The 27,732-nt window shown below is 38.6% G+C and overlaps 1 protein-coding gene across 1 annotated transcript in view; it reads right to left on the reverse strand.

Moving 5' to 3' along the window:
* SUSD5 (sushi domain containing 5) overlaps positions 1 to 27,732 on the reverse strand; it is a 41,190-nt gene that overhangs the window by 3,752 nt on the left and 9,706 nt on the right. The window contains exons 3-4 of the mRNA XM_005424157.2: positions 16,310 to 16,428; positions 7,868 to 8,056 (exon numbers count right to left, since the gene is read on the reverse strand). Of these exons, the coding sequence (XP_005424214.1) occupies positions 7,868 to 8,056; positions 16,310 to 16,428 (308 nt within the window). The remainder of the gene's footprint in view (positions 1 to 7,867; positions 8,057 to 16,309; positions 16,429 to 27,732) is intronic.

A 27,732-nucleotide genomic window follows, 5' to 3' on the forward strand; every position in this document is an offset into this window, starting at 1 on the left:
TTCATCTTATTCAAGCAAGAAATGTGTGTGGAGAGAAAGATATGGCAAAAAATTAATCAATTACTGATTGGTAATAAAAAAATATCTCAGACAAAACTGAAAGTTTTACCGCAACTTCATCCCTTTTGAGCCAAATGATTTTAATGAATTACGTTCAGTACCTTATGCTCAAGATATCAAGGCATGTTCTTATCAGTATCCTGCTTTTCTTCAAGCGCCTTGGTGTTACAGTGGTACAATGCCCGGGGCCAGAACAGTATTCTTATTCCATAAGAGCTCTTCAGAGCTGACTGAGGCAGACTCCACCACCAAGACTGACACTGAGTTCTGCTTGTTTTCATCTGAAGAAAGCAAGATGCACCCTGCAAAACTAGAAATCTCTGTCTCAAACACTTAAAGCCTAACACCTAGCTAACATGATAATCCTGTCTGTCAGTAATCAACTCTTCCAATTTTAAGGAATTAAATGTTGCCACTGAGAAAAGAGAAAAAATGAACATAGAACAAAATTGATAAAAAAACTGAGTGCAGCAGAGGGGTAGATTCACTACAAAGCTTGAGTTTGATTTAGAAATACTCAACAGACCTACCACTGATAGCAAAATAGACTTGACTCAAAGCACAAAGCTAAATGTTTGAATTTGAATGGAATAGTGCATTGTACTTAATATTTCTTCCACTATTCTAAAGCCTTAGCTCAATGCAAAATTTTCCAAACAAGACAGGGTGGTTGATTTTCAGTTCACACAAGTTTTACTCCATAGAAAGTTGATGTAATTTCTGAGATTTATGCTGGCATTAAAAGTCATAAAAAATAGTGCCTTGGGATATGGAAAATAAACTGAATCATGGTGAGAATTTTTCTTTTTAAGAGGGTGTTTAGTCTTTTATGAAGACAGTGAAGCAATAGACCTGGCATGACATGGGAAACAAGGAATTAATAGGAGAACCTGTTTTACCGATCACTGCATTTGTAAATCCTTATCTTCTTTTGCCTTTTTACAGTCAACCGATTTTGAATTACATTTTCATCTGGGGCCCACCTCAATTTCCGCCTGAGTCACATTCTCCTTGGAGACTGCTTCCCAGACTTCTGGCAGAGCCATATTTGGTCTACTCTTAAGAAAGATTAGAAATATTGTCAAACCAGTCTGACCAAAACCACTTAGCAGTGATACAGCTCACATCAGCTCACTTTTTTGCCAGAACAGCTTAAGCCAGGTGCCAAAACAGAATGAGCATTAGCAAAATGTATTTTCCTTGGAATAGCATCTGGGTCTACCAGAAACCAAAGGAGTTATGCTAAGGAAACCCAAATGTGTGTCCCAAATAGCCTGCAGAGTGTTAATGCCTCTGTGAAAGCTATCATGCTGGAGAGCTGGATGTTCTTAGCAGGTCCTCTCATCTCACAGGAAGTGACAGACCTCTCTCCCTCCTGGTCCCAGTGTTCTCATCTGCTTGGGTAATCCTCTAGATCCTTCCCATCCTCTCCAAAGCATGAAAAAATTTCTGTCTTGTTCAAGGATGATTTAACAGTCAGGAGAATAAAACTCTTAGAGTGGAAATCTTCCTGGTAGGGCTCTCACTTTTCTAATTAGTCCTAAATCTTTTCCAATAGTATCTCAGAGTTGCAAATGTATGGAGGATAACTCTGAATACCAGGGCACTTTAGCAACATATTCATGAAGCTCTGCATGGCCCTATCCATCACAATGCAGCGCTTCCACTGACTGGCAAATATCAGCCTCACTTTGTCCCTTCTCTTGCTTTCACTTCAGAGTTTTTCTGCCTGGATTGCAGTCTCTTTGCATGAAAATGTTGCCTCAAACTATTTCATCCTCTAATAATCCAGACTCCTGCTAGAAGCTGATACCTGGCATGCCTGCTTCACTAAAGTTCAGTGTGTCTGAGGAGAGCCTATAGGTGTCTGTGGCATGTACATGAACTGGAACATCACAATGTGAGAAGTCACTGTTTACCAACTGTTATGGTAATTGTTTTATTTTTTTAATTGAATCATCATAACAGTCTGTCTTCACCTCTGTGTGTCTTGTAACCTCTATTTTTGCCATTCATTCACTTTCCACATTACAGTAATCCAGCTGAGATTCAAACAGTAATTTTTATGTTTGTGGTGAGCAAGCACACACATCTGCAAAAAAAAAATTACATCCACATGCTTGTGTTGTTTCCTCCAGACCTATTTTTTAGTTAGCAGTGTGAATGGGCAGCTAGTATTCATCTCATTGACCAGTACTTTATGTGTGAGTGGATCATTGATGAATGCCTAACAACTGTAGTAACAGGCTTTTTAGGGATTTTGAAGCTCTTTTCCTTCAGTGTTTCTCCTGCCATGTGGTTTCAGTCCTCTAGAAGGTCCTATGGAGGCACATCAGGAAAAAGCATGTGCTTCCAAGAAAGTGCAAATCCTCAGTCTATCAGAACATATTACAGGTTTGTTGAGCCATGAATCGAGTCTCCATCAAACATGCTGCCTTTGGGCATGATCCTGCCTGTAGAGAAATGAGTTGGTGTTTTCTTAGTGCAGAGCTGGGGGAAGAAAAGCCCATTGTAGTCTAAAGAGATCCTGAGGTTGGAGCTCATTATGCACTGTTCGTCACCACATAAGGGAGTCTTGTTCCCTCTCACAATCAGATTGTGGCCCAAGTTGTAAAGCTGCTCGAACATATTTTCATATTCAATCTCCCCTATTTGTAGAGTTTATAGCAGAGACTATCAACATAACTAATGTTAGCTTATGGGATGCCAAAATGAAAGCAACTATTGAGCTCTCTAACCATCAAAGGAAACACAGACGCCCTTACTCTGGAGTTTGATTTATATGATCCTGGATTGACTTACACAGTAATAATACTCTATTCTTTCTTTCTGGGCCTCAGACCTTCAAATGGGACTTGGACTCAGTGTTTAGTGACTCTGTGTTACCATGACAATCTTTTAAGTCCGCCATGAGCTTGATTTTCTGGGAATAGATTGCACAATTTCTGCAGTTCTTTTTGCTCACCTCCTCAGCACTTTCCTGAGCTTTCCAATTCTCTAAATTTTAGTGTTGGTACTGAAGAGCAACAACCAAACTAGATTCAGCTCCACCTCTTATCCAAGGAGTTGTAACTGTTATTTATATATATTTTAAACTGCAAGCAATTGATTTTAAAGCAATTGCATCCTTCTTTCTACCTAGGCAGGTCTGGTTTTATGAAGAGCCAGCCTCAAAATTAATTTATCCAAGATCAAAATCTTTCTATATTTGGTCATTGTTGCACCTTGACCGTATTGCTTCTGGCAGACTCAAGGATCAGTGAGTTTTAATTCACTGTCTGAGGGATTACTGAGTCTGAAATGAATACTTTACAGCAAGAGATGCTGAAATGACATACCACCAAAGATGTGAAGCTCAGTTAAAAGGTAAAATCCTTTTACTTATTAATTAATTCTTCTTGCAAAGCATCCAGTTCTATAGAGCTCTCATCTCCTTCAGTTTTTTGATCCTAATGTGAAGACAGTAACCAGACATAGAGACACACAAAAACAAAGAGCTTGGTCTTCCACACTCTAGGATCATTTTAATTTTTCTTCTAGATAGTATATTGGTATCCAAGCTCTATTTTGAGTGTTACTATTTTGGGCAACCTTAAAACGCGCTGCATATTTTATGGGTGTATTTTTGGAGTACAGGAAATTGAAACCTGATTCTATATAGACTATCATTATAAATATTTGTACTGTATAAAACACCTTTAGTCTAAGAATCTCAAAGTAGCTACAGCAAACATTAACAAGACAGCATCTGTTTTTAAGGATGGGAAGGAAAGGAGCATGTAAACTGATTTGCCTAAGATAAGTCATATTTGTGAGCTACAGCATCTCAAAGAATTATCCATTTATTTTGGATGAGGCACACAAATTTCTCTGTAGCTGACCACAGTATGTTAGACAGAAATTGTGCCTTTTGTCTTTTGCAATAGCTATAAGAAAGAGGATAACTTTTATTCCAGCAGAAAGCCTGCTAATATAAATAAATAACCCATCAATTTTTTTTCAACTTATTCCATTTGGCAGAATCCATTCATGCCAGATCAATACTTTACATTAATCTAATACAACCCCACAGTGACAGGCCTGAAAAGGGAACCAAAGTTTGTCATAACAATTGTTTTGACAGGTCACAGACATATTTGTTGCTGATTATATTTGTCTGTCACAACTCTTCCTCTGCACTCACAGAATGAACAAAAAAAAGCATTCTCAAATAAGATCAAAAGCCAGAGACATTTTGTTTGACTCCCCACATTAAAAATAAAAAACCATAAATAAATGGTGCTAGCTAGTCATGCTTACAGACCACATGAATGTGAGCCAATATAATTCTTGAAAACTCTGGAAGTAATGTTTGAAGTAATGCGAGTTGTTGAGCCAGGCAACAAGCCTGGTAGCTGCAGATTAAGTGGTCAAAGTCAGCCAAGTCCTCCTGACACTGAATCTGAAGGATGGTCCTCAGCCTGGAAAAGTTGGACTACCTTGGAACACACTAGCTGTGTATCCAAGTGATGTCATTGGAGAGATTCCTTAGATGTGTAGAAGATATGGACTCTCCTGCCACAAGCATATAGCTGAGAAAACCCAAATGCTCCAGGGAAAAGGATAGATACATGACATTCTTCTGAGCCAGTTTCAGAGCAGAGATGGAACATGATTTCCCAGCCATCTCATCTGCCCTCTCTTTGAGGGAGGAAACCCTAGAGAATGCAGCCTAATGCAGTCCAGCCCTGACCCCTGCCACTCAAGTGTTGGTATTAATGCTTCTGATATTGAGCTCATGGTTTATTTTGGGAAAAAAAATGTCATTTAGCAATTGTCAGTTTAATCTCTGTGCTTGCAGGACAGCCACAGCATGGCACATATGCATCTGCTTTCAGACCTTACTACAGTATTCTTCAGAATGTATTTTTGTCTCTACAGAAATTTAAAAAATAATAAATGGCAAATTCCATGTATTTCCCTGTTCTCTCCTTAAGGTTGTTTTGTTGGGCTAAATATCCCTGAGCTTTCAGCTAGAATACAGTGCTTTTTCATCTCAAGGAATTACAGGGAACAGAGTCACTTTTTCTCTTAAAAAGTATCTTAATTAAAAATTGCTGTCTATTACCTGGTGTGCACAATGTATATTACAGCCATTTGTAATATACTGCTTTCCTAATTTCCATCATATTTTACTGTATCCAGAATCCACTTAAATTTCCATCATACTTTACTGCATCTGAAATCCACTTAATATAAGTCCAAAATTATTTTGTTCAGTTATGCCCATAGCCAGGGTTTGCCATGTATTTTGCATTATGTGCCTGTTTGATTATCTGCGTATTTTTTAAATTTTAATTTGCAAATCTGCTGACTGTGTGGCTGTACACTTATATCCCAGGTGCCAGAATGGACTGTATCTCTTCTTACAGGATCAAAACAGAGAGGAAAGATGATCACAAAGCAACTTCAAAGAACATTTAACTGCTATATTTAGACACTGCTATGATGATAGTTCTGTGACTCCATATTTGCTCTGCGTGAGCAACTGGGAATGTAAAGCCAGTCTGATGCTTTTCCACAAACAAGAAAAACATGCAATTATTGCTGTTTAGTCTGATATTCTGCCTGGACAGCTGAGTATTATAATGGGGCAGTTACCAAGTAGAACAATGTTACTCAAGGTGTAACATCCAGAAATCCCAGCAAGCTTTATGAAATTGGATAAATGTCGTTACTCTTCAGCAGATGAGGTGGAGTAAGCAGCAAAGAGCAGTGCAGTGACTTGTCCCTAGCCTCAGAGACACGGCAGGATGTAGGAACTGGCCTTCTATCTCTCAATGCTCTGACCAGAGCTTTGTCCCCGTGGTCCCCTTTTGTTGGAGTAAGAGCATCGGGACCATTTTCCACTTCCCAGTTGCTCACCCAGCACAGATGCAGAGCAAGGGCACTGTATCATCTTACCAGGCTCTAAACATAGCACTTAAATGTTCACTGGAGCGGCTGCATGAACATCTTTCCATTGATGTCAGCCAGTTAGAACAGAACTGGTCCAGTCTGCCAACAGGAATATAAATTCTCCATTAAGTCCCATCATTAACCCTCATGATAGGGAAGGTGCTCTCTTGCCTTAAAGCACTTAAAAATCAGTCTGTGTGCTGACTTCTGGAGTACTTAATAATTGTTCTCCTCTCTCCTCTGATCCCAAAATATCTGTCAACTCTAAATCAGGTTCCTTTTAATTAAATTCTCTTTTTTTGTTGTTGTTCTTTTTCACTGGGCTCTTACTTTTTAAAAAATAATGAAACCTAGTATCACACATTTTAGTCATCCTGTAAAGTCTTCTTTCTTAAAGGATTATGATCAGGAGGCTTAAATACATAATTATTACTTGAACAATTATTGTATTTTCTGTCCCATGTCCTTAAAGCATTTGAAAAACATTAATCAGAGGAAGCTCCCCAGCATGAAGTCTACGTTTAAATAATTTTAAAATCATAATCTACAATATCACATCTGCTCCCAAGTTTCAGTGTTGATGTTTGTGATTTTATAGCCACGCTTTCCTATTTTTAAAAAAAATATTTTCCTCTCCCCTGCAGCTGTGTGAAAGGCTCGGGAAAAACAGGGGAAATAGATTATTTATCCAGAGAAAACAGTGAAACACAGACAACTTAAATGTCCTGGTTCATTCCCTTCCTTATTTTGGTGTAATACAGCCCTATGTCTGTGTGTGATGAAGATAGCATTTCCACTAACCTCAGTAAAGAAAAGAGAATTATCAATTTGGTGCAGATTATAGGAGATTCAGACCCACTGGCTAAGTTGAAGATGCTCCTGCTTATTGTAGTGGGGTTGGATCAGACACTCTTAAAGGTTTTTCCAACCCAAACTGTTCCATGATCAGATATAGATATTTATTTTTTTCCTTTTTCCCTCCATGTTCTTCCTCTATGTCCTGCATTGTTTTGCATAATCATCTGAACCACTGTTTGTAAAACAGTTTTGGAAGCTGAAACAGTCCAGAAAAACGCTGGTGCTTTCATTCTTTATTTTTTTTGTATATCTATACCGGTTGGATGGGTTTGAGAATCTGGTTCCCTAGTGCACAGACATGACCTATTTCTATGAAGAACAAGTTTGACCTTTTCTCATATTATCCACTGCCTGATGGTATATTCATGAGTAAAAATAACTCCTTGCAAGCCTCCAGACATTAAGGAATATGTAGGTTCTGAAATGGATATACTAACTCCAGCCCATATAGGTAGCTCACCTACCCAACAGCTGCTCATTCCTTTGCTTAAAATTTATCTGTTTTGCCAGAAACCTTACTTTAAAGATGTGATAGCCTTCTCAAAAAAACACTAAAATTTTCTGATGACCATTCTTAAATACTGGGAAAAATGGTAGGTTTATGCACTGAGCAAGGTAACATGAGAAAGCAGAATTCAGATTACATGTACGTCTGAACTCATGGTACTGTTTAGCCTATGTTTAAACAAGGGGAAAGTTAAAAGACTGCTGTAGAATTTAACTAACACATAAAGGTGGTTTTTATTGAGGGTTTAAATAAAGGAAATGCCATTTTACAATTTGCTTGGGGGTTTTGTGGTTTGGGTTTTTTTTTTTTTTGAAAAATCTTTTCTCGAGTCAAGTTGTTTGGTAAGAATATCCGCTTTCACTCTTTTTAATGGAGTAAATATCTGGGCAACTACTCTTGCGTTTGCAGACAAAAATCCTGGAGGCATGGAGCAAGATAAAAAGTGTTTGCCTGTTTATTGGGGCAGATGAAAAAACCATCATGCAGTTTTTTGGCTGAGCTGACCTTTGACGCAGGCCTGGACCTGGCCGTACCACTCCCCGCAGCTGTCGCAGAGCAGCGTGAACGCCGACTCCTTATTGCCCATGACGTAGCCCTGGGCACAGACGTACAGCAGCTCGTCCCCCATGTCAAAGCCAGTGTGGCCATGCAGGATGGTGTGGGGGAAGGATGGCGGGTCCCCACAGGGCTTGTCTGGAAGGAAAAAAGAGATGACATTGTAAAGATTTCACAATAGTCTTTTAGTGCTGTGCTAAGAGCAGTGCTAAGAGTTTTCCTGAGGATGACCTTATGTACGTCCACAGAAGTTGTACATGTCATCTGTTCCATGCCCTTATGTCCTTTCACAATTATTTCCAGCTGTAATTGGCCATTACAGCTAGAAAGTATAAACTGGGCTATAACTGTGATGCCACTACCGTGATGTTATTGACATCTAAAATTCATGCATCTAGAAGGGCTTTGTTTCAAACAAGGCAGGGTGCCAGATCACAGCTGTCTTCCCTGCCTGATTCTCCAAAAGCTAACAAGAGCTTGGGCAGGTTGGGACTGGAATCCAACAACTTGGACACAGACATTTTTTTTAACCACAGAAATGCTTGTGGAATTGTTTAAGACTGGCACTTTTATATCTTCTACGCTGTAGGAAACCAGCAGAGGCTGAGCAGTGGCTCAGTCTACACTCACAGAAAGAAGAGGTCCAGGTGAACACCAGTCAGTTTTCAGACTATCTCTAATCTTCTAATCTTTCTCAAATGAGGGGTCTTCCCAGACATTCAAATCTCCCTTTTTAGGGTAGAGACACCCTAAAATAAATAGTGACTTGGGCTCATCAGCTTAAGAACAACCAGGGGTAACAAGTAATCTGAAGAGCTAAATTTACAGCAGGGTATAAAACTCAAAAAGAGGTGTGATAGTATTTTTTCTGACAGCATTAGAAGCCAGGAAGAAAAATTACTATGAGCGAGATCAAAACTGGTTTTTGTTGCATTAAAGAAGTGTGGAGAGGAGGCAGCCTGACAGCTGACAGCTGCCACCACCAGTGTAAACTGAATTTTAATTCTCTTTTTCAGGTTTGAATGATCTTGGCCATTTTTAACAAGGTAGATCAAGATTTTCTAGAGAACTTTCTAGTATTGTGGATTCTCTTTCCTCAAAGACCTTCCTCTCTGACAAGAGCTCTTCACAAGGGGTTTGCAGTGTCCCTTTTTCCTCCTGTTTTTTACAGTCCCTTTTGAAACAGGTGCCTCTTGGTTACAGAAAAACAAAAAAAAAAAAAACCCAAAAAAATATATATATAATGTAAGAACATGGATTTTACCAAGAAACCCAAGGGCAAAGACTGCGGTGTTGGTACAAATTATCACTTCTATGTTCTTTCTCAAATCTGGGCATTTTTCCAGTGGCTCTAGAGCCCTTATTGACTGTGTTAGAGAAAAAAACAGCTGTTTCTCTTGCCAAAGTAGCTGAAGATCCAAAACCTTCTTTTGTCCAGATACAGAACAACCAAAATAAAAGGCTCATGAGTTCTGGTAATTATATTGGATAACAGAAACAAGGGCCTAGGTCTTTGTTTTAGTACTGATCTCTCCTGTTGAAATAGTTTGCTCTGGTACAAAAACTTGATTGCTTAGCTGGTAAAGCAAAGATGATGTTCCTTGAAAAGACTTTTGTTTGGAAGCTGAAAAGACTCCAAGACTATGTTCCTAAACATGCAGAAGGAGAAACATCTTCAAAGAGCACCCTTGCTATTTTGCTAGAGTCTACTTTTAAGGCATCATCACCACAAGATCTTGCAAGCAAGACAAGTGTTTCATTGACACCAGTTCATGTCCAGGGGTTTCAATGGGCAATGGGCTTGACAGAAATCCTTTTCAATCCCCCCTCTGCAAAAACTCAGGCTTTCCTGCTTTTGCCTGGGGACATTCTGCAGAACACTTGTGAGTCTCAGGCTGCAGCTTTTCCCATCATCTACCCACTTCTGATTCAGGCATAGGTAAATACATGCTTATTTAGAAATATGAGGCATTTATTTTGCCAGTCGTTTACCTTGTAGTGAAATGAAAATCCTATGATAAACATCCACACTCTGTGAAAGTTCCTTTGGATCAGGCTTTTGGAAATTGTCTGAGACACCTGACTAACCACTTCTCAACTGGGCATGCTGAAAAATATCTGCCACTAATATAAGGGACATGCTACTGAAGTCAAACTTTGAAGCTTGTTCTCTGTACTGTACACACACAGAGGCATATATATATATATATATATATATACTGTCTAACACCTTCAGAAGTTAGTGGGAGTTATGCACACACACGCTGACAGAAAAAACAAGCTTTTGAGGCTACACAAAGCTCAGTTTATATAGAATCTTATGGAGGTTTGACATCCGAGGAAGTGAGGAGCAGTTAGCAGCTAATGCTTTTCCTGTGAACTGGCCGGATGAACAGAGATTGATGTGGATGAAAGGTATAAAAAATTATTTTATTGCCTCGTAGGAAGGCTACAGAGCCTTGCATTTCATGTACTTTATTTATGTAGCTACTTCCATCCCTACAAATGGGAGCTGTGTATCTGTTCTGAGGGAAGTATTGATCCCAAGGCTGTATGGAACAATTATACATCAGAGAGTATTCTTGTCTACAAAGCCTTGCTTCTTAATCCTGTTGCCAGAGGAAGCAGAAAAGCAACACATTAGTTAACTATGGCAAACACATTCAAAAAGCACATTATAACCTTCCAGGAAAGAAGAAAGCTGAAGGGATCTTTACAGTAAAATTTGACAACAGACTCGGTAACAGAATTATGAACCCCTGAACGAGAGATCTGGCTGATGCCTGAACAGAAAGAAAAGCAGAGATTTTAAGGATGTTTATGGACTGACACTGAACGGGGAACTCTTGACTCTCTCACGTGAGACTTTCTAAGGTCATGCCTTTGCTGCAGAACATATTGAGTGACAACGTGGACAAGCATAAGTGAAAGCTGATACACTGCAAAGACAAACTCAAGTTCCTACATTTATTTTGCTGCTGTCCTCTCCTGCATAAAACGCACAGGAATCTTCCAGGTTACAGCATCTTATGGCTCCTCGTCCTGCTGCAGTCTCAGTTGCTATGACAATTCCTGCTCAGCCTTTTGCCAAACCTGTTCTTTCTGGCATACGTACAGAAGTGACACTGGCACAGCAACTCATCAAACTGAGCCACTTCTGGGGACAGGCTTCATGTTTTTGTGTGCAGCCTTTGTACCAGGGGCTGGAAGAGCATGGGCTTATTTGGAACAACAGTGTGTGCTCAGTGCTGGCATTGAGGCCATTTTCTTGCTGGAAGAGAGGAGGCAGATCTGGGCCATGGAGCGTGACAGAGGGTGTGTTGGCAGCAGCTTGTCATGCAGAGGAACAGTAGTGCTCTTTGTTAAGGTGACCACAGGGGCTGCCTGCAGTGCTGCTGTTGAGTAGATGAGGGCTGGGCTCCCCTATCCATCTGGAGCACTGATTTTTCCCTCATCTGTCCTCCCACAAACCTGCATATTTTCTTGCTACTGGCTGAAAGATTAGCCCGACTCATGGTTCCCAGTAAAAAAGCTGGATCTGCTTGATACTCAAGGGCCATCCAGCAGAACATCAAGCAGGTCTCATGCTCTGCCTGCTTATGTCCAAGATCATATCTTAAACCTGAACACTTGGAATTGGTTTCTGGACATCATGACCCTTCCAGAATTTTCTACATGTTGACACTGAGGTCAAACACATAACAGGCCTCCATACGTTGATAACTGACCTCCAGTAAGATAGGGTGGATTGAGCTTCAGAGCAAGGCAGCACAGCAAAGATATAAGGAAATTAGTTAAAGTTCACAGGACATCCTCACATCAGCAGTAATTTAGCACAGATTGTATCCTGGATTGAAAGTCACCACTATAGTCAAGAAAGAGCTCAATATACACTTGAATAAATCAGAGTAGAGTCAACATCTGGTAAATGCATGGGAATAAGTGGCACAGCAAAGATATATATAGGTGTTGAGCACAGATATGTTAGGGCTCGTGACAGCTGTTGTTACAGACCTCTTAGAGACTCAGCAACTATTTTTTACATGAGACTAAAGAGATCTCCTGTTAATTGAGTTAGCACATTCAGTAATGATTGGCTTTTAGGAAAAATATCTCCTCAGAATAGTAACTTTAAACCCAGAACACATGTGGAAAGGATTTTGTGACAGGTGATTTCTGGCAAAGTGTTGGCGCGTGTCATTTTGAGAACACAGCAATTCTCTTCCCCAGTCCAGATTACACCAGAAGCATTTTCTTTATCTGAACTATAAGCATCCCACTAGTCTGTAAAGATTTTTTTTGAGATGTCTTGATAAAATGCTGTCTACAGAAAGGATAGCCCAAGATCAATGTAAAAAAACTAACATGAAGAAGATGCAGAGTTCAGCTTCCACACCACCTGGCAGAACCAGGAATTTACTGAAATCTGATTATCTGGAATTGCTGCTTTAACTGTGCACCACACTCTGAAAGCTGACATGAGACATCCACTTTGACATAAAACATCTCCCATTACAACCACTCAATTCAGTGGAGTTTTTCCAGAGAGGCCACTGGAAATTTTAGGATGTCATCTTGTCATTAAGAAATTAGAAAATGCAACTCCTAACAGTCAGACCTGTGAATGAGATGAGTGAGGGTGTTTATTTTGCTTCTTGATTGCAGAGACCCTAAAGTATACGGAATTTTTCTGTTTGGATAGAAGCACTGAGTATGAAGAATCAAAACTCAATTATAGCCAGTGTAAATGTTGCTCGTAAGCTACCAATGCTAGGATGCCAATACCTCTTACATCAGACAGGACGTGGGACTTTATTAAAGTGCCATCACCAGAGAAGTGGGAATTAACTGTCAACTATATGCAAAGCCATGAAAAATAAAGCTGTAGCACTAAAAAAAAAAATTAAATCTGCAACAAAGCATGACAAATACACAGAAATAGTTCAAATATTACACAAAGCAAACTGCAGTTTGATTGCTTTTGTAAAGTACACTTAATAAATTTGCTGTAAAGAATACATTGATTTCTTTTTTTCTTACTGCTGAAAAAGGTAAGAAAACTAACTAAAATATGTACATAAGACATCAAGCTTTGATGGATATCTGGAGCCAGCAGTCATATTTTAAAAAGTTTGATTTGCATTTATGCTGTACTCTACTACAAGTTGCTGCCTGTTTAGTTTTCCTGTGGTGGCAGCAAATCAAAGCCTTATGGAACAGATCTTATTTGTTGCCTGTAAATAACAGTGGGTCACTGAAAGAAAGAACCAGTAAAACCTGGGGGTTATTAACAAAGAGATCTTTCCTTTGCTGCAATAAAAAAATAAGAAAGAAAACAAAGAGGATTAGATATATTCATATGGAATTGAATGGTAATGCGTTATTACAAAATAACAAGGCAGGAAAAATTCCAGCTTTTGGGTTTTCTTGCTTTATCTACTTTATACTTTAAGATCTTTTCTTATGAACTCTGATAGAGATACACACCCTGTGTGCCAGATCTAACTTATGTGTGATGCTGCATTTTCAGAATTGGCTGAATTGAATATATTTTTAGATATTTTTTGGCACTCAGGGCCTAAAAGGGAAACGTTCTCAGCAGATCCTGAGCTGGTACAGAGTTGTCTTGCTGACTCTAATGGCTGCATAAAACATGTGTTTATGAAAAGCTGAGAAGACACATTTCTCTGTACTGTGAAAACTGCAGCTATACTCAGAGCATTCATAAAACATTACAGCTACATCTTTCCTTGTCAAACAGAACCCTTAGAATCAATTCCCCGTAAAAGATAACTCTTAGTCTCAACAATTGCTGTGATTCCTCTGTGTGTACAGATCAAAATCCATTTCAGAAACAAACAAAAAAACTGTCTCTCTCTACAGGACTTCTATTTGCAAAAGCCTGATGCTGTAAGCACACCCAGAGCTCTTGTCAGCATCTGACTGCTGCCCTGGTGTAGTGGCATGCTGAGATGTGTGCTTAAAGAATTTGACTCCACTTATTTGCATGGGAAAGGTTAATTGAGTGAAGATCAGTTATAAATCAAGGGATAAGAAGTCAATTTAGTTTGTACTAGAACTTTCATGGTGTTTTGAGATGCATTCTGCACAGTCCTAAGAACTGAAGGTAGAGTTGCAGGGAGTTATTAACGTCAGTTTAGTTTCTGAAACAGAGTTGATGTGACTGTTCCCTCTGTTTGTTTTCAACCTACCAGTCTGTCTGAGCCTTTGGCTCTTCTCAGCCATGTCTGACAAAGAAGGAAAGCTGCTGTAGGCTCATTATTAGTTGGGTGGATGTAAAAGAAATGAAAGGGCTTGAAGAAATTAATATAGATCTCAGTGTAAGAAACCTGGGATTTATAACTTTCAGCAGGGCAAAATAACTTGCCTTTTCCACTTAACTGTAATGTATTACTATATTAGAATTGCAGATGTATACATAAAAAGGGATGTCCACTTTTCTAAGACTAAAAAAAAAATAAATTCATGAGGTTTCAAGTAAGAAACAACTTATTAATCCAAACTTAGATGTGTAGTTATTAGCCACATGTACATAAGATCAGAACAGATATGCTGTGTGTGAGGTTTTGGTGCAAAGTTTACTCTTGCTGCTTCTTACTGGATATTTGCTAAAACTGGAAGTGGCATCCCTGAGGATGTTCTTTCATCAGGCAACAGCTCTGTGCTGCCTTGTGTGTTACTGTTGTAACGTTAAGGCCATTTCCTTTCCAGACTTCGCTCTTTTCATACCAGTTACAAACCAGGCTCTGCCACACAACTTCACTTAAGTCTTCCTGTTCAAACATCAGCTCTACATCTCATTTTTTTTAATATATTTAAGGAAGAGGGAACCTTAGAGTCATCCAGAAATGTTTCTGTGTGTAAGGGCTACTTGAGTGCATTGGGATGATCATCCCTTTCTGTCTTCAGAAAATTCCCTGCCTTCTACAAAACAAATTCTTCATAACTTGTATATTCTCTGCAAACTATCTGAGTTTCCCCCAGAGTTTAAAGTGTGCAGTTTCTGAGTCCCATGCAGCACTCCTTTCCAGCATAGCCTTGTCTGATTATGTTCTTGTCTGCTCCTTTACCAAGAGCAATAGCCAAACCCAAAAGGTAAACACAGCTCCTTTTCTGAGTTGCAGCATCTTGGGTGGAGCAGGTGGGGACACACGGGGGAGCACAAGGGCACAATGGAACAATAGCGGCCAGAGCAATGATTTCAGCATCTCACAGCTGTCCCAACCCACTGCAAGGTTCTTCTCGAGGGCGGGGGGATGATGACAAAAGAGATTTGAAGGAAGACAATGAGAGAGTTTTGCAGATGTTTACAGGGAGCTGGTCCTATGTGTGAGGAGCAGCATGGAGAAAGCACAAAGGTGCTTGTGTGACCACATTAGCAACTGGGTGACAGAGTTGGCATCAGTCACAGCAGCACGGAGGCTGCAGTTGATATCACAAGGGTTACTTGAGAGGATGGTCAAACTCTGCTAAAATCATTCTTTCTAAAAAGAACAATTGGTGTACATCAGCTATACATCACCTCTGCCACATTTCCCTTCAACCATATTTTCATCCCCACTCCTGCCACTGACAGTTTATCAGAATGACCCCCCTGTGCTGTGAAGTTACTGTTTCCCAGTAAATTCCATCAGCTTACCCTTGCTTTTCTTGGAAATCAGATGCAAAAACTCACTGCGGACATAAACAATCTGTTTCAGGGGTTCCCAAATTTCTTTACTCAATCCTGCCTATCAGTAACAATTTAATCTTTGCCTCCAGAATTCATCTTTGTTAATGGGTTCTGGAACTTAAATATTGAAACATTTAAGCACTAACATACATTGGAAATAATTTGGTTTTCAGAACCATCTGGGATATATCAGCATCCCTAGCAGCCTTATCTACACTTGTTAAAAAAACCACCAAAATCAAACCAAATTTAAACTAAAATGGAGGCAATGAAATTATTTGCATACAAATGTTGTATTCTGATAGATATACAACAAGGTGGTGTGTTGCAGCTGGAAACCTGAGTTACAGTCAGCTACAGTGCTGAGTAAGGGACATGCTTCAGCCATCTCCACTAGATTGGCGCCAGATATATTCCTTTCCATAAAGCATGTTCTGTGAGCACCAAAATGGGTTCTGCCAGATCAGTACTGCTGTTTGAACTCACTAAAGTGCAGCAAAGACAAAAGACAATACAATTTATTTGCTGCAACCAATGTCTTTGCAGCAGTTGGCTCTTATAGTGGGCGATTACTACAAAGATTTATCCCTTAACATTCCCCCTTTCTCTCTCAGCAGCAGAAAAATTGAAGGCAAAACTTTTAATGTTGCAAGACAAGTGATGACTCTGTGTTATTTCAGAAGTATATCAGTGCTGACCTTCATCCTTTACACAAAAAGCATCATATTGGTCATTCACAAAGGGATCGGTTTCAATTTTAACATCAATGGCTTTCACGCTCTGCTGTTTGCTGCCCGTCTTTCTGCATATAATTGTCCTAAAATAAAGAAGAAGAAGAAAACAATAATCAGAAATCTTCTGGAGTTGTACATGCAGGTGAAATTTGAAGATTTTTTTTAATCAGAGTAGTCAGGCTATAGCCTTAGCTGTTTCAGCATTGGCACGTAAAGTAGTAGTGTGGGAAGATCTATGAAAAAAAGCCAAGGGAGAAATAGAAGTAATTAGAAAAATATTTGCTGTAGATCAGTTCAAGGCATAGGGAGCAATAAAGGATGTTTATCTTATTATGTTCTGTAATACTTCTAAATATCAGACCTATACCCAGAGTAATTAAGTCAATATTTTTCTCTCACAGTTCAACAATATATATTCCCAGCAATGGCACCTGGATAGAAATGAAAGAGAAACTCAATATTTTATCTAAATTTTATAAATAATTAGCATTTACATTAAAGAACCATTAAGGTTGTATATTTAACTGCTCAAAAGCTAACACAGGCAAACTTAGAAAATTCAGCTTGGGTTCATGGAAGAAAAACAGATTATCTTTTTTTTTTTTTAATAACAATTTCACACTTTTGAGTAAACTGCAATTCTTCTGGTTTGGTACTCAGCAGTACCCAATCTGTTGCCCCTGATAGGCTTGAAGAAAGGTATTAGATCTCTATTGGGTTTTACAACCCTGTAGATGCTGCTGATGATGAAGAGTTCACTAATTATCTCTTCTCTCAGCTGTACTGGCTTCTTAAAACTAACAAATGGAAGAGAGTTTGTTGTAGAAAACATTGGTTCTACTGTTAGATTGAAGGCTACAAAGGCTGGGAAAGTAATTTCAGAGCAAATTTTTGCAGCTGGATATTAATGGTGTGGGTTTATATTTTTGCGGACAGCAAGCATGTATAAGTGTTGCACTGTCAGCTATTCTAGCAAAAGGAAGATAAAAACACTTTCCACAGAATGAATCCTTCCAGTGGAGGAAATATATAATTTTGTATTTTGCAATGGTTGAACTAATGTGCCATCAGTCCTCCACTAAATCTGAGGAATAAAATAAGATAGAATAAAATCCAATAATACAAAAGACCCCAAAATAAAGTAAATAAAATGCCCATTCACTGAGGATGAAAAAGATCCAGTGGAAACCCAATATGTGATCGTGCACTTAAATGTTATGTAACAATTTACAGAAATAGACTGAATTATGGTTGTACAGACTACTTTCATTTGGGCATGTGTTAGCTTTGGAGTAGTTAAACATATAACTTTAATGTTTTTTTAATAAAAACAAACAAAGGCAACATGAAATGAGCTGTATGGTGGTGGTCACGCATGTGCACCAGAATGGTTCCTGCCACACTTCTCTGGAAAACAACATGATGTCATTCCCTGCTGAAAGCCCCTTTACTTGATTTAAAACCAAATTTGTTTCCTTTGTATAGAAAGTTCCACTTGATTTTTTGAGGGGAAAAAAATCCCCTCAAAAAAGTCCCTTATTAAAGACAATATTGTCCCTACAAGTTTTAAATCCAGTTCTCTCATAATTTAATGGATTTAAAGTCTGAGACCTCTAAGTCAGTAATTAAGCACTTAGACAAAAGCAACTTGACCTGCTAAAATAAGTTCAGATGAGTGGGAGGATCAGGACATAAATTAGAAATTTTCTATATGTATATAATATTCACATATTGTTCCACCGAGTCTTACAAGGTCTAAGAGAATGAGACATGCTTCCCTTCAAAAATAAACTCATCAACCCCAATCTTTCCAATAATTACTCAGTTGCTTAGATATCTGGATCGGTTATGTCTTGCAACACCAAATAAACAATTATATGACTGCAAAAAAAAAAGTGCTTTTTGTCTGTAATTTTGTACTTTAGACTTCAAGCTTTCTCTTTCTCTCAAAAAAAAAAAAAAGAAGGAAACCAACAAAAGAAAACAAATTCGTTTTGAAGACTGTTACCAACACAAAATTCTGGTCTCTGAAAATCAGTCCAGACTCATTTCTCTGTTCTATCAAAGACTAAAATTCCTGAGACTTGGAAGACATTTTTGAAATTCTCGTCTTGAATTTTCTGATTTCTAATTCCAATTTCTATGTTTATCTATTTTGCTTCTGCCCAAAACCCAGATTTCTTTATCAGCTCTTCATCAGGCTACAAAGTTACCTGTGGGTGACGCATCCTTGGTACAATGAGGTCATCACCAAAACAGGATACCTGACTCATGAGTAATATCGCATATTTAAAGTGCCAGTTTTCTCACCTTTTGTTTTTAAATATTGTACAATAAATTGCAAGTTTGCAGCTGATAGATTTTAGCAATTAGCTAATTCATTTTAAGAACCTTTCTTAGGTGCTATCCAGTGTGATCAAACTTAAAAAGGTGTACCTTGCATATAGTTTCAACATTATACATAAAGAAAGGCTTTAAATAAAGATCTTTTATGTGTATTTACATGTATCTGCTACTTAGGACTTTATTTGGATTTTTGTCATATTAAAATTTATGTGATTAAAACTGTAAGCATCCTAATGCAATTCTTCTGAAATGAAAGAAATCTTGCCTTGTACACAAGACACATTGCTGGGTCAATGATTGGACTTGATGATCTTAGATGTCTTTTCATACCTTGATTCTGTGATTCTAAAAAACTGAAGGAATAAAAAATCTACTTAATCTCTTTCATTCCTTCTTCTCTGACAGTGGTTTCCCACCTCAAGCTCAGTCCTGCAAGCTTTAAAAACCTTCAGTATGTTGTTAGTGCTGCTGTTAACTACAGCTTCAAGAGTGCTCAGCATTTCTCAGTAGCGAGTCAATCAGGCCTGTAATGCCCATGGCATAGAAATAGTCTCTTTGCATTCATTGGGATTTCAGGTATGACTAAAAATACACATTAATAGTTTATTTTCTGAGTTCTTGAGGGTTGCCCTAAATCCTAAAATGCTAGCTTTTAATCTACAATTAGAGATTAAATACACAGGTACACTTTTATCACAGATCTAAAAGGTAGAGTGTGATGCTTTTAAGTTTGTTACAATTTTCATGACTGAAAAATGGCTACCAATTCAGAATTCATCATATCTTGAAATTTGTTCAGCAGCAGCACAGCTGTGCTGAAATAAGAGGAAAAAAAAATGTACAGCAGTTCTACTCTTTCCAGCACACTGCTGAGAGGTGTTGATGCCTGGTTTGTTTCTTGACTGCTTTGAATTATTGCCCTGGGGCGTGCATCATGGCTGAGAGTATGTCACAAACTTTGTACTTTTTAAGGGATACATCCACCTACACAGCCATTCAGAAGAATGCAGTCATGTACGTTTAATTCTATTTATGGATCATTTCATGCATTAATTGAACTTAAGCTCATTTCTCAGCATATAATGTCATCTGATGCTCAGAGCAGCGTGATGCTTGATTTTGTACCTTTTAGTTAAGAAACAGATTTGATTTCATTTTCCTTCTGTGGAGATTTCTGATGAAGGCAGGCATGCTCAGAAGAAACATACCGAGTTCAGACAGCATATCACCCATAACAATTGTCTGTGATCCAAATCTGCCTAGAACATCCGTGCATCCCTGAAAATTACTCTTACATGTCCATGAACTCACAATCTCAGCATAAAAACCAATCAGAAACACTATCACCACAGACCATGAAAGTACCACATATTATCCAGTAAGATAAAGATGTGGTTGGTGGTGTTGACAGCAGCCCCTACTCTCTGATGAAAAATTGGAAGGTGCCTAAAGGTGTCTCCTTTGTTCCTTGACAACCTACTGAGAATCTTCTTAGTCTACTGCTGCCCAGCTTGAAAGGACAAACTGCTTCACAATTCCTCTTCTCCCTCAAAAGAGAAAGCAGGAGAGCAGGGATTCCGCACTGTGTTGAACCTCAGCTTAACTCCTGCTGTACAATACGATTCATCCAACTAAGAACAATTAACACTCCTTCTGTACCACCTTGGAAAATGATCAGAGCTTGGCCAATCTGATAATTGTTTTCCTGTGCCATGACTCAGATATTGCTGATATCATGCACACACACACATGGAGAAATTCTAATATGTGGCACAGTAAGGTATGAACCAGACTTCCCAGAAGCCTTCTGCTTACTCTTGTGTTGCTTAAATTTTTTTCTAATGTATTATGTAATGAATGAGTAACTGGTATATTTTGCTCCACTCTCAAAGACAGAAATAGCAGAAAAGCTGACATGAATACTACTTATTTTACAATATGCCATAATATGCCATAATATAATACATATTAATAAATATATGATAATTATAGGCCTGAACTGTTGTAATTATAGTTAAAGTCATAAATATTATGTATGTATGTATAATAAAGGAATTTTTAATAAAGATATAGTATTTTTATATAAACTATAACTCTATTTTTATAGTAGTATCCACTGATAATTTTGCTTTCTAAGAAAATTACAAGGCAATTCCGTAATACTTGAAAATGTTTCAGTGAGTCCAAGTTAAAACATATGGATTTGACAGCTGAGTTTATATGATAAAGTGTGATCCATCAGAAAACAGTAGGTGGGATATTTTTTGTAGTTGCTACTTTATCCACCAGTTGATTTTAGGTTTTGTAGTCTTAGTCAATAAATTCACTGAACTGAAATTCACTGAACTGAGTCAGAATGGTCTTATGACATTGATTCATAGTAGTATGAGCTTGCAATATATTCAGCTCAGAAGAACATCAGGAACAATGTGTTTATTGAGGCACTGTGAAAGTCTGGTTGATAACACACACTAAGAAACCTTCCCCTAATTAGAAAGTTTAAAACTTCATCACTTTTCTTGGTAAAGATAAATCTTTAACATGTTGTGCTATGTTGTGCTTTTTCTTCTTTAATGGGTCAGCTTTACTGTTTGTGTTTCAGTAACTAGGTAAGAGAAAAAACCAACAGTAGTCTGGGAGCCAAACCAGGGGGGTTTTATTCTTAGTCTTTCCCCTCTGTATTTTGGGAAACTGCAAATTACAAAGCTGGCTCTGATGAGGAATAAAATATAAATGACATGTTCATGATTACCAAAGGGAAGAAAATTTCCCTGAAAAGTCATGAAGGGGAGTGCAGGTGGGCTTTGGAAAGTCCATTGCTTGGGAACTATAGAGGCTAATTCTGGCTGGATGTGTCCCAAAGAAAGCAGCTGCTAAGTGTGACATGAAGACATTCCAACAGCAATACTGCCACTGGAAATGTCAAAAGGAGGTCTTACCAAGGCAGAACCAATATCCTTTAGATTCTTAAAAATATACACCAAAATGCAGCCTTTTGTGCTTAAAATTGTACATATGACTACTGAAATAGTAGGGCCTCTGTTCATTAAATAAATATGGCCCATTCATGCAGGCTTTCATACTGTAGCCTAGTATGAAAGATTTTATACGGCCATTTTACTCTAATATCACTAGGTACCTATAATTTGAGCATTCTGAGTCCATGCAAAGGAGTGCATGTTGCTTCCTGGCCTGGACCAGTTGGGTGCTCAATGTCAAGCATCACTAGAAAGGTGGTTTTACCCAATTTCACTTTACAGGCTCCAGTTTAATCCATGGCTCTCATAACAGAGGTTACTGATTAGTTACCAGAGGGTTTAAAAAATACAAAATTATTTTTTGAATGATATTAATTTACAAAACAGTTTCATTCTCAGAGGAAAGGCTTCCAGATACAACAAAGCATTACAGTGATTCTAAAAAAAAAAAAGGCAGAATACATGAACTTCTTTTGAAAAGTAGAAAATCAGCCTCATTAGAACTGTGTGGCAAGTTACAATCCTGGTATTAGCACCTCTTGTGCATTTGCAAAGAATAAGTATATCCCACTTCTGTCTTCATTTGTTCAGATAAAAAAATGATCACCTTTAATCCCCTTTTGATAGGAGAAGTACTTTTTTTGTCTAATCCTAGTCTGAGCCCAGAACCCCTGAGCTTGGATGCAAAGAATTGCATTACACTATTGCAGGTGGTGTCTCACTGTTGCCTCATTCAAGCTCTTCAGTACTTCCCTCTCTCCTCTGGGATTGCTGCTGGATATCTTTTAGGATGACCACATTCATTTTTCTCACAAATTTTAGGTGAGTTATTTCACTTTACAACAAGCCCACTGCTGTCCTGTGTTCTGTGACTGCACCCAACTCTTTCTCCTGCTGTGCCCTTCTAGCTGGTTTAAAGCAGAAATTCCTATTAGCCTTCATAAAATATGGTTGCATGGCATCCCATTTCTGTTACTCCATCTCTAAAGTCAGGTTTGCCTTCCTGTTCAAGATTCTGCTTTTCCTTGGTCTTATGAAAGATTTCTAACCTTCTGGCATTAATTAACTTCACTAGCAAGCCCATGCCTTTTGTTCCAAAGCCTGCTAAAGTTTTGCTAAATCCCTTACAGTTCATTGCAAAACACCTTCCAGTAAAAATACAATTTAAAAGTGGGAGTCATATCTCACTTAGCAAATGGCAACTCTAGGACTGTGATGCTACAGTCCAGCAGATGGTGGTTTGGGTGCTTGTCCTAGAAAATACCAAAAAAAAAAGTATTTTCTTTTGTGCAGTGCTTTTCCTCAAAAAAATAAATTTTTTTAAAGTTACTCAATTATTGGGCTGTCTCTTTCACAAGAAACATAGCTGTCATACTTGTCCATGCTGCTGTCCCAATTTGTGCTAAGAAAAGATTTGATTCTCTCCCACCAAAGCTGATGGAAAGTGGCTCATGGCTACATTGCTCAGTGATATCATCCCTTGGACTAAACTGGCCATGCCCTTTCCCTAAATTCAAGTTTCCTGACTGAGCTTTATGTAGAAATCCCTATTTCTGAAACACAATTACTTTGTTTTTACTTTGCATGAGACTTACTGAGAAGATTGACAAGGAGCAGCTTAACAAGACGACAAAGTCGTGACACGAGCTGTGAGCTGCGGGACTGGAGTTTGTGACATGAAGGCATTCTGTAGCCCAAGACCTCCTCAGACAATTTCATAAGCAACTTCAGCATTTTGATTTGGACTGTGTCCTGTCAGTTTTGTCTGAATTTTTCTCTTTAAAGGAATTTCTTGACCTGCCTCAAAGACATGTCTGGGAGCAAATTCATGCGCATTGTCTCCAGTCAGCAGAGCACAGCCTTGAAATAAAACCAAGAGCTTGCCAAAGGGACATACCACCAGAACTGCTTCTCTGCAAAGAGCTAGCGGGCCTGTTTTAGTGTGCACACCTGGATGAATTTCAAGGGACCCACAAGCCCAAGGCTTTACAAATATAGATGAGAGGACTGGCAAGGGTTAACAATTGACCCTTTATTTCATTCCTTGGATAGTGTTTTTTTTCTTTCCCAGGAAATGTGCTTTTATTACCATACTGTCAGGTACTGGGCAAGTCCCACACAGTAGGCAGAAAAAGTAGATAGTCTTGTGAAATGCCATATTTGATTCTTATTATTAGATTTTGAACTGCTGTCATCTGCAGTGAGGGCCCTGTTGTGTTTGACACTGTAGAAACATTCAAAAGCAGCCAGTGCAAAACCCAAAGAGCTAACAAAAGGAAGGAAAAATAGAGATGAAATAATTTTCCTGGTAATAAACACCTGGTCTGTGGGCAGCCAAGAAAAGAAACCCTGTCTTCTGACTCTCACAGCAGAGCTTATTCTAGCTGACTCTACTTGCTCACTCCAGATTTATCCCCTCTGGAATAAATGCTCCAGGGACTGGGTAGGAACCAGCCCAGGGATTTCAGGAGGTTGACAGACCTGCAGGAAGTTTGTCATAGAAGAAAAATTCTATGCAGAGCTTCAAAGCTGTTATAGAAGAGAAACATGGCTCCATCTCTTTGCAGGCAAATAAGGAACAGGATAGGGAATAGGACAGCTTCAGCTTTTCCATCCTACAAAAGCATTGGAAATGAGTAAATTTGCTATGGGGATATTAATACAAGGTGTTGAGGATGTTTAACAATTTCTAAAATAAATGGCTGTTTGCACAAGGTTGATATTAATACCAATTGTGTCATGTTCACTTCCTAAATTTCAAAAACCCCAGTAAAGAAGTCAAGACCCTACAGGACATGCTGCCCAGTTTTGGAAGACTCAACACAAAGTTTTCCAGCATGACATCTGAATTGAAAAGATAGCAGTGAGAGCCTTTCAGAGAACTCTGCCACCTTTTTTTCATTTATATTCTGGCAGATCATTTGATGGTTTTACTGACTCACTTGTCTGACATGCAAGTAAGTCATAAGAGTGTCATTTTTAGTATAAATAGCTATTAGGGCTCATCTGACAAATGAGACTTGTCTAACAACGTTTCATTTCCTGAAATGCAACAATGTGTAATGCTTTATAAGTTACACATGTCAGGACTGACTTGTAAAGGGCTTACTTCTGGCTTGCTGGGAGAAGTTATCCCTGCCTACTTGTCAGTGGCTCTTCTCAAAAAGTTCCCAAGCCCCTGGAGTGCCAGGGACATGTCTGTGTGAAGAGCTCTGAACCCTGAATTGGGTTGGCCTGAACAACCGCAAGGGAAAGACAAGAACATGCCCTTATTCCTGTGAAAGAAGTTCTGTTTCAGGCTGCTCAAACCACAAAACCACCCAGTTTATTGTGTCTTTGGATTTACTGGCAGGGATCTATTTGTTTAAGCAATTTCCATTCTGCATCAGTTGAAATGATTCATATTCATCAAGACCTGCTGCTTGGGCTAGCCCAGTTTGCAGGGACCGAAGTGGGCATATTTAAATATGGATGATCTGTATTTACATGAGAGTCATCAGAAATTTGACAGTCACCCAAACTGGACTGGCTCTTTAGTCAAATGCTCCTCTTTGCCCATAGAAGAGGTACGGCCCAGAGAGCAGGCAGTATAAACATGCTCACACTGAGTCAGTGATGTGCCTCTGCCATAAACGGAGAAACTCCCGCTGGTTTCCAGGCTATGATTTGGCTGTAAAAATAATAATAAGGACAAAATAATCAACAGTGATGGATATATTTACCAGAAGTGGGATTGTGATTACTTACTAAAACCATAAATAGCCATCAGAAGTGAACAAATCGCAGACTTGTGCAAAACCTGGAGAATGGATCTAGCAGTGAAAAAGTCCTTACATGTCTGCTAGAGCTCCTGTTCAGTTTTAAACCTAAGTGGTGAAAGGAAGGCTGAAGCATGTCAGAAAATCTGCAACACTGTAATGACTTCAATCACATCATTTGTTTGTGTTTACTTCTACTGCCAATGTCTAATCCATTTTTCCTCGGGGGAAAGATTGGAATACCTTCCAGGCACCGAATAAATAAACCAAACCTCATTCTTCCTGAAATTAGGAACTTTTATCATGCTCCCTCCTATTTGTCTCCTTTCTGATGTACACAGTCCGAGAGGATACAGGAGAGTTTTCAGCTGAAGCTCTGTGGTCTGCATTGGACACCAGCTGCTGGGAGGATTCCAATGTTTTAGATCCAACTTATAAAGTCCTGAACAGTTCTGGACCTGCTATATGTGGGGAGGTCACCTATCATTCCAAGATGTGGAGGTTCATCAAGATAAATACAAAAGGTGTGCCCAGCAAAGAGTCCTTTCTTTTGGAAATAATTTTCTATACTTCTCTAACTTGTGGGCATGCTGTGAAACCTGCTTTCCCTTCTCTGGGTTATTTCAACTGATGTGTAGAGGTTTTTCTGTGTACCAGCTGTCCTTTATCCCTGCTGTCATGTTCCAGTTATCAAGTAAATGCCCAAAGTATTGAATCGGTAAATTTTAAAAAATAAATAACTAATTTAGTAAAATAATTGGAGTCCCTTGTTAATAGATTTTCTATTGCTTTAGTCATTCTCGAGCCCTTTTTTGAGACATTTTAGTACCTTTCCAAGACGCTGTAACAATATGTATAGTATTACAAAGGAGGCTGTTACACTGACCTACACATATATCTTTTTTTTCATATTCTCCATCCCATTCCATGAACACTCTAGCAACTCTTTTGTTTGCTTGGATGTTTGTTTGATTGTTTGTCTGTCTGTTTTTACTACAGCTGCAGTCTGACAGAGGTTTTCTTTGTGCTGTCCATAGCAATGTCCTCATATCTTTCCTGGCCTGACAGAGGTAAATCAGATCATCTAAAGATATTTTCAAGTAGATTGTGTGTTCCTCCTGCATGTATTATCATTGAATTCCTTCTAGCATCATTTTACCCTTTCATCAAAATTTATCTATAAATCTCTGTATTGAAGTTGAACTTAAACAACTTTGTCCGATTTGCACTCTTTGCACTCAGCAGCTCAGTTCCTTCTCCAGAGCTGCATTAATTTACAGATTAGCCTTTTTAGGCAGTACACAATTCCTATATTTCCCCAGAGCCAAAAATACCCAGTTCAACGAACCAAGTAACATACTTTCTGGTGCTTGCCCAGCCATGGGTAAAATAGCCCCAGAGTATAAAATTCCAGCTCTGAAGAGCTTTTCTCTCTGGTGAAGCTTTCCAGTGAAGGTCAGATCTGGTGACTGCACAACAATGGTGTACTGATGTGCCCCCACAAGGTTCTTTCTGATAAATAGTTTAGAGACTTCTATGCTAAGGACAGGTTTACTGGGGGAATGGAGTACAGAAACTTAGAAGGTATGAAAAGACTTCATTTCCTTCCCATGCTTAGGATGTGTTTTTATCACAATTTTGATATTGAAGATATTCAGTCCACAGCTGATCTATTAATAGTCACAGCTCCAGTGCCCATAGCAATTAATTGAGGATCTCACTGCACTAACTAGTGGTATTGCTTAGATAAAACAAGCCATGATGTTTTCTCCTACCCATCCTGATTTCTTACTTCCAGAATACAGAGGTTGTATAAAAGATTCTGTACAACAATTTTGCCATGGACTAGTCAGCCTACAAGACATCTCAGCAACTGTCTTAGGAAAAAGAATTTTGGGGTTTAGATCACTGTCTTTTACCCTGAGATATTTCTGGATTTTTTTTGGTACATAAAAATAAATTTGCAAACAATTTTTTCACCTGGAAAAGAATATAATTGGAGAAAATGGTTGTTTTTCCTTGAAATAGTTTCAATATAATATTTCATTAATAGTAGTAATTTTCTGTCCTTTGGAAATTTTATTACTAAAAATACAGAAACACCAATGCTTACTTAAAAAAAACTGGCAACTGTCACAAAATCTAATAATATGCTAAAGTTTGGAAACTTTTTTTTCATAAAACAAAGCTTTATCCTCATCGAACGTTGAAAATAGATTTGATATGCTCCTTTTGGGCAATTCCTGTATGGTCCCAGCTTCAGTGACATGAGACATTCCCTCAACACCTCCATTTACATTCCTGC

This window comes from Geospiza fortis, unplaced genomic scaffold (assembly GCF_000277835.1).
Source record: "Geospiza fortis unplaced genomic scaffold, GeoFor_1.0 scaffold120, whole genome shotgun sequence".
NCBI classification, from domain to species: domain Eukaryota; kingdom Metazoa; phylum Chordata; class Aves; order Passeriformes; family Thraupidae; genus Geospiza; species Geospiza fortis.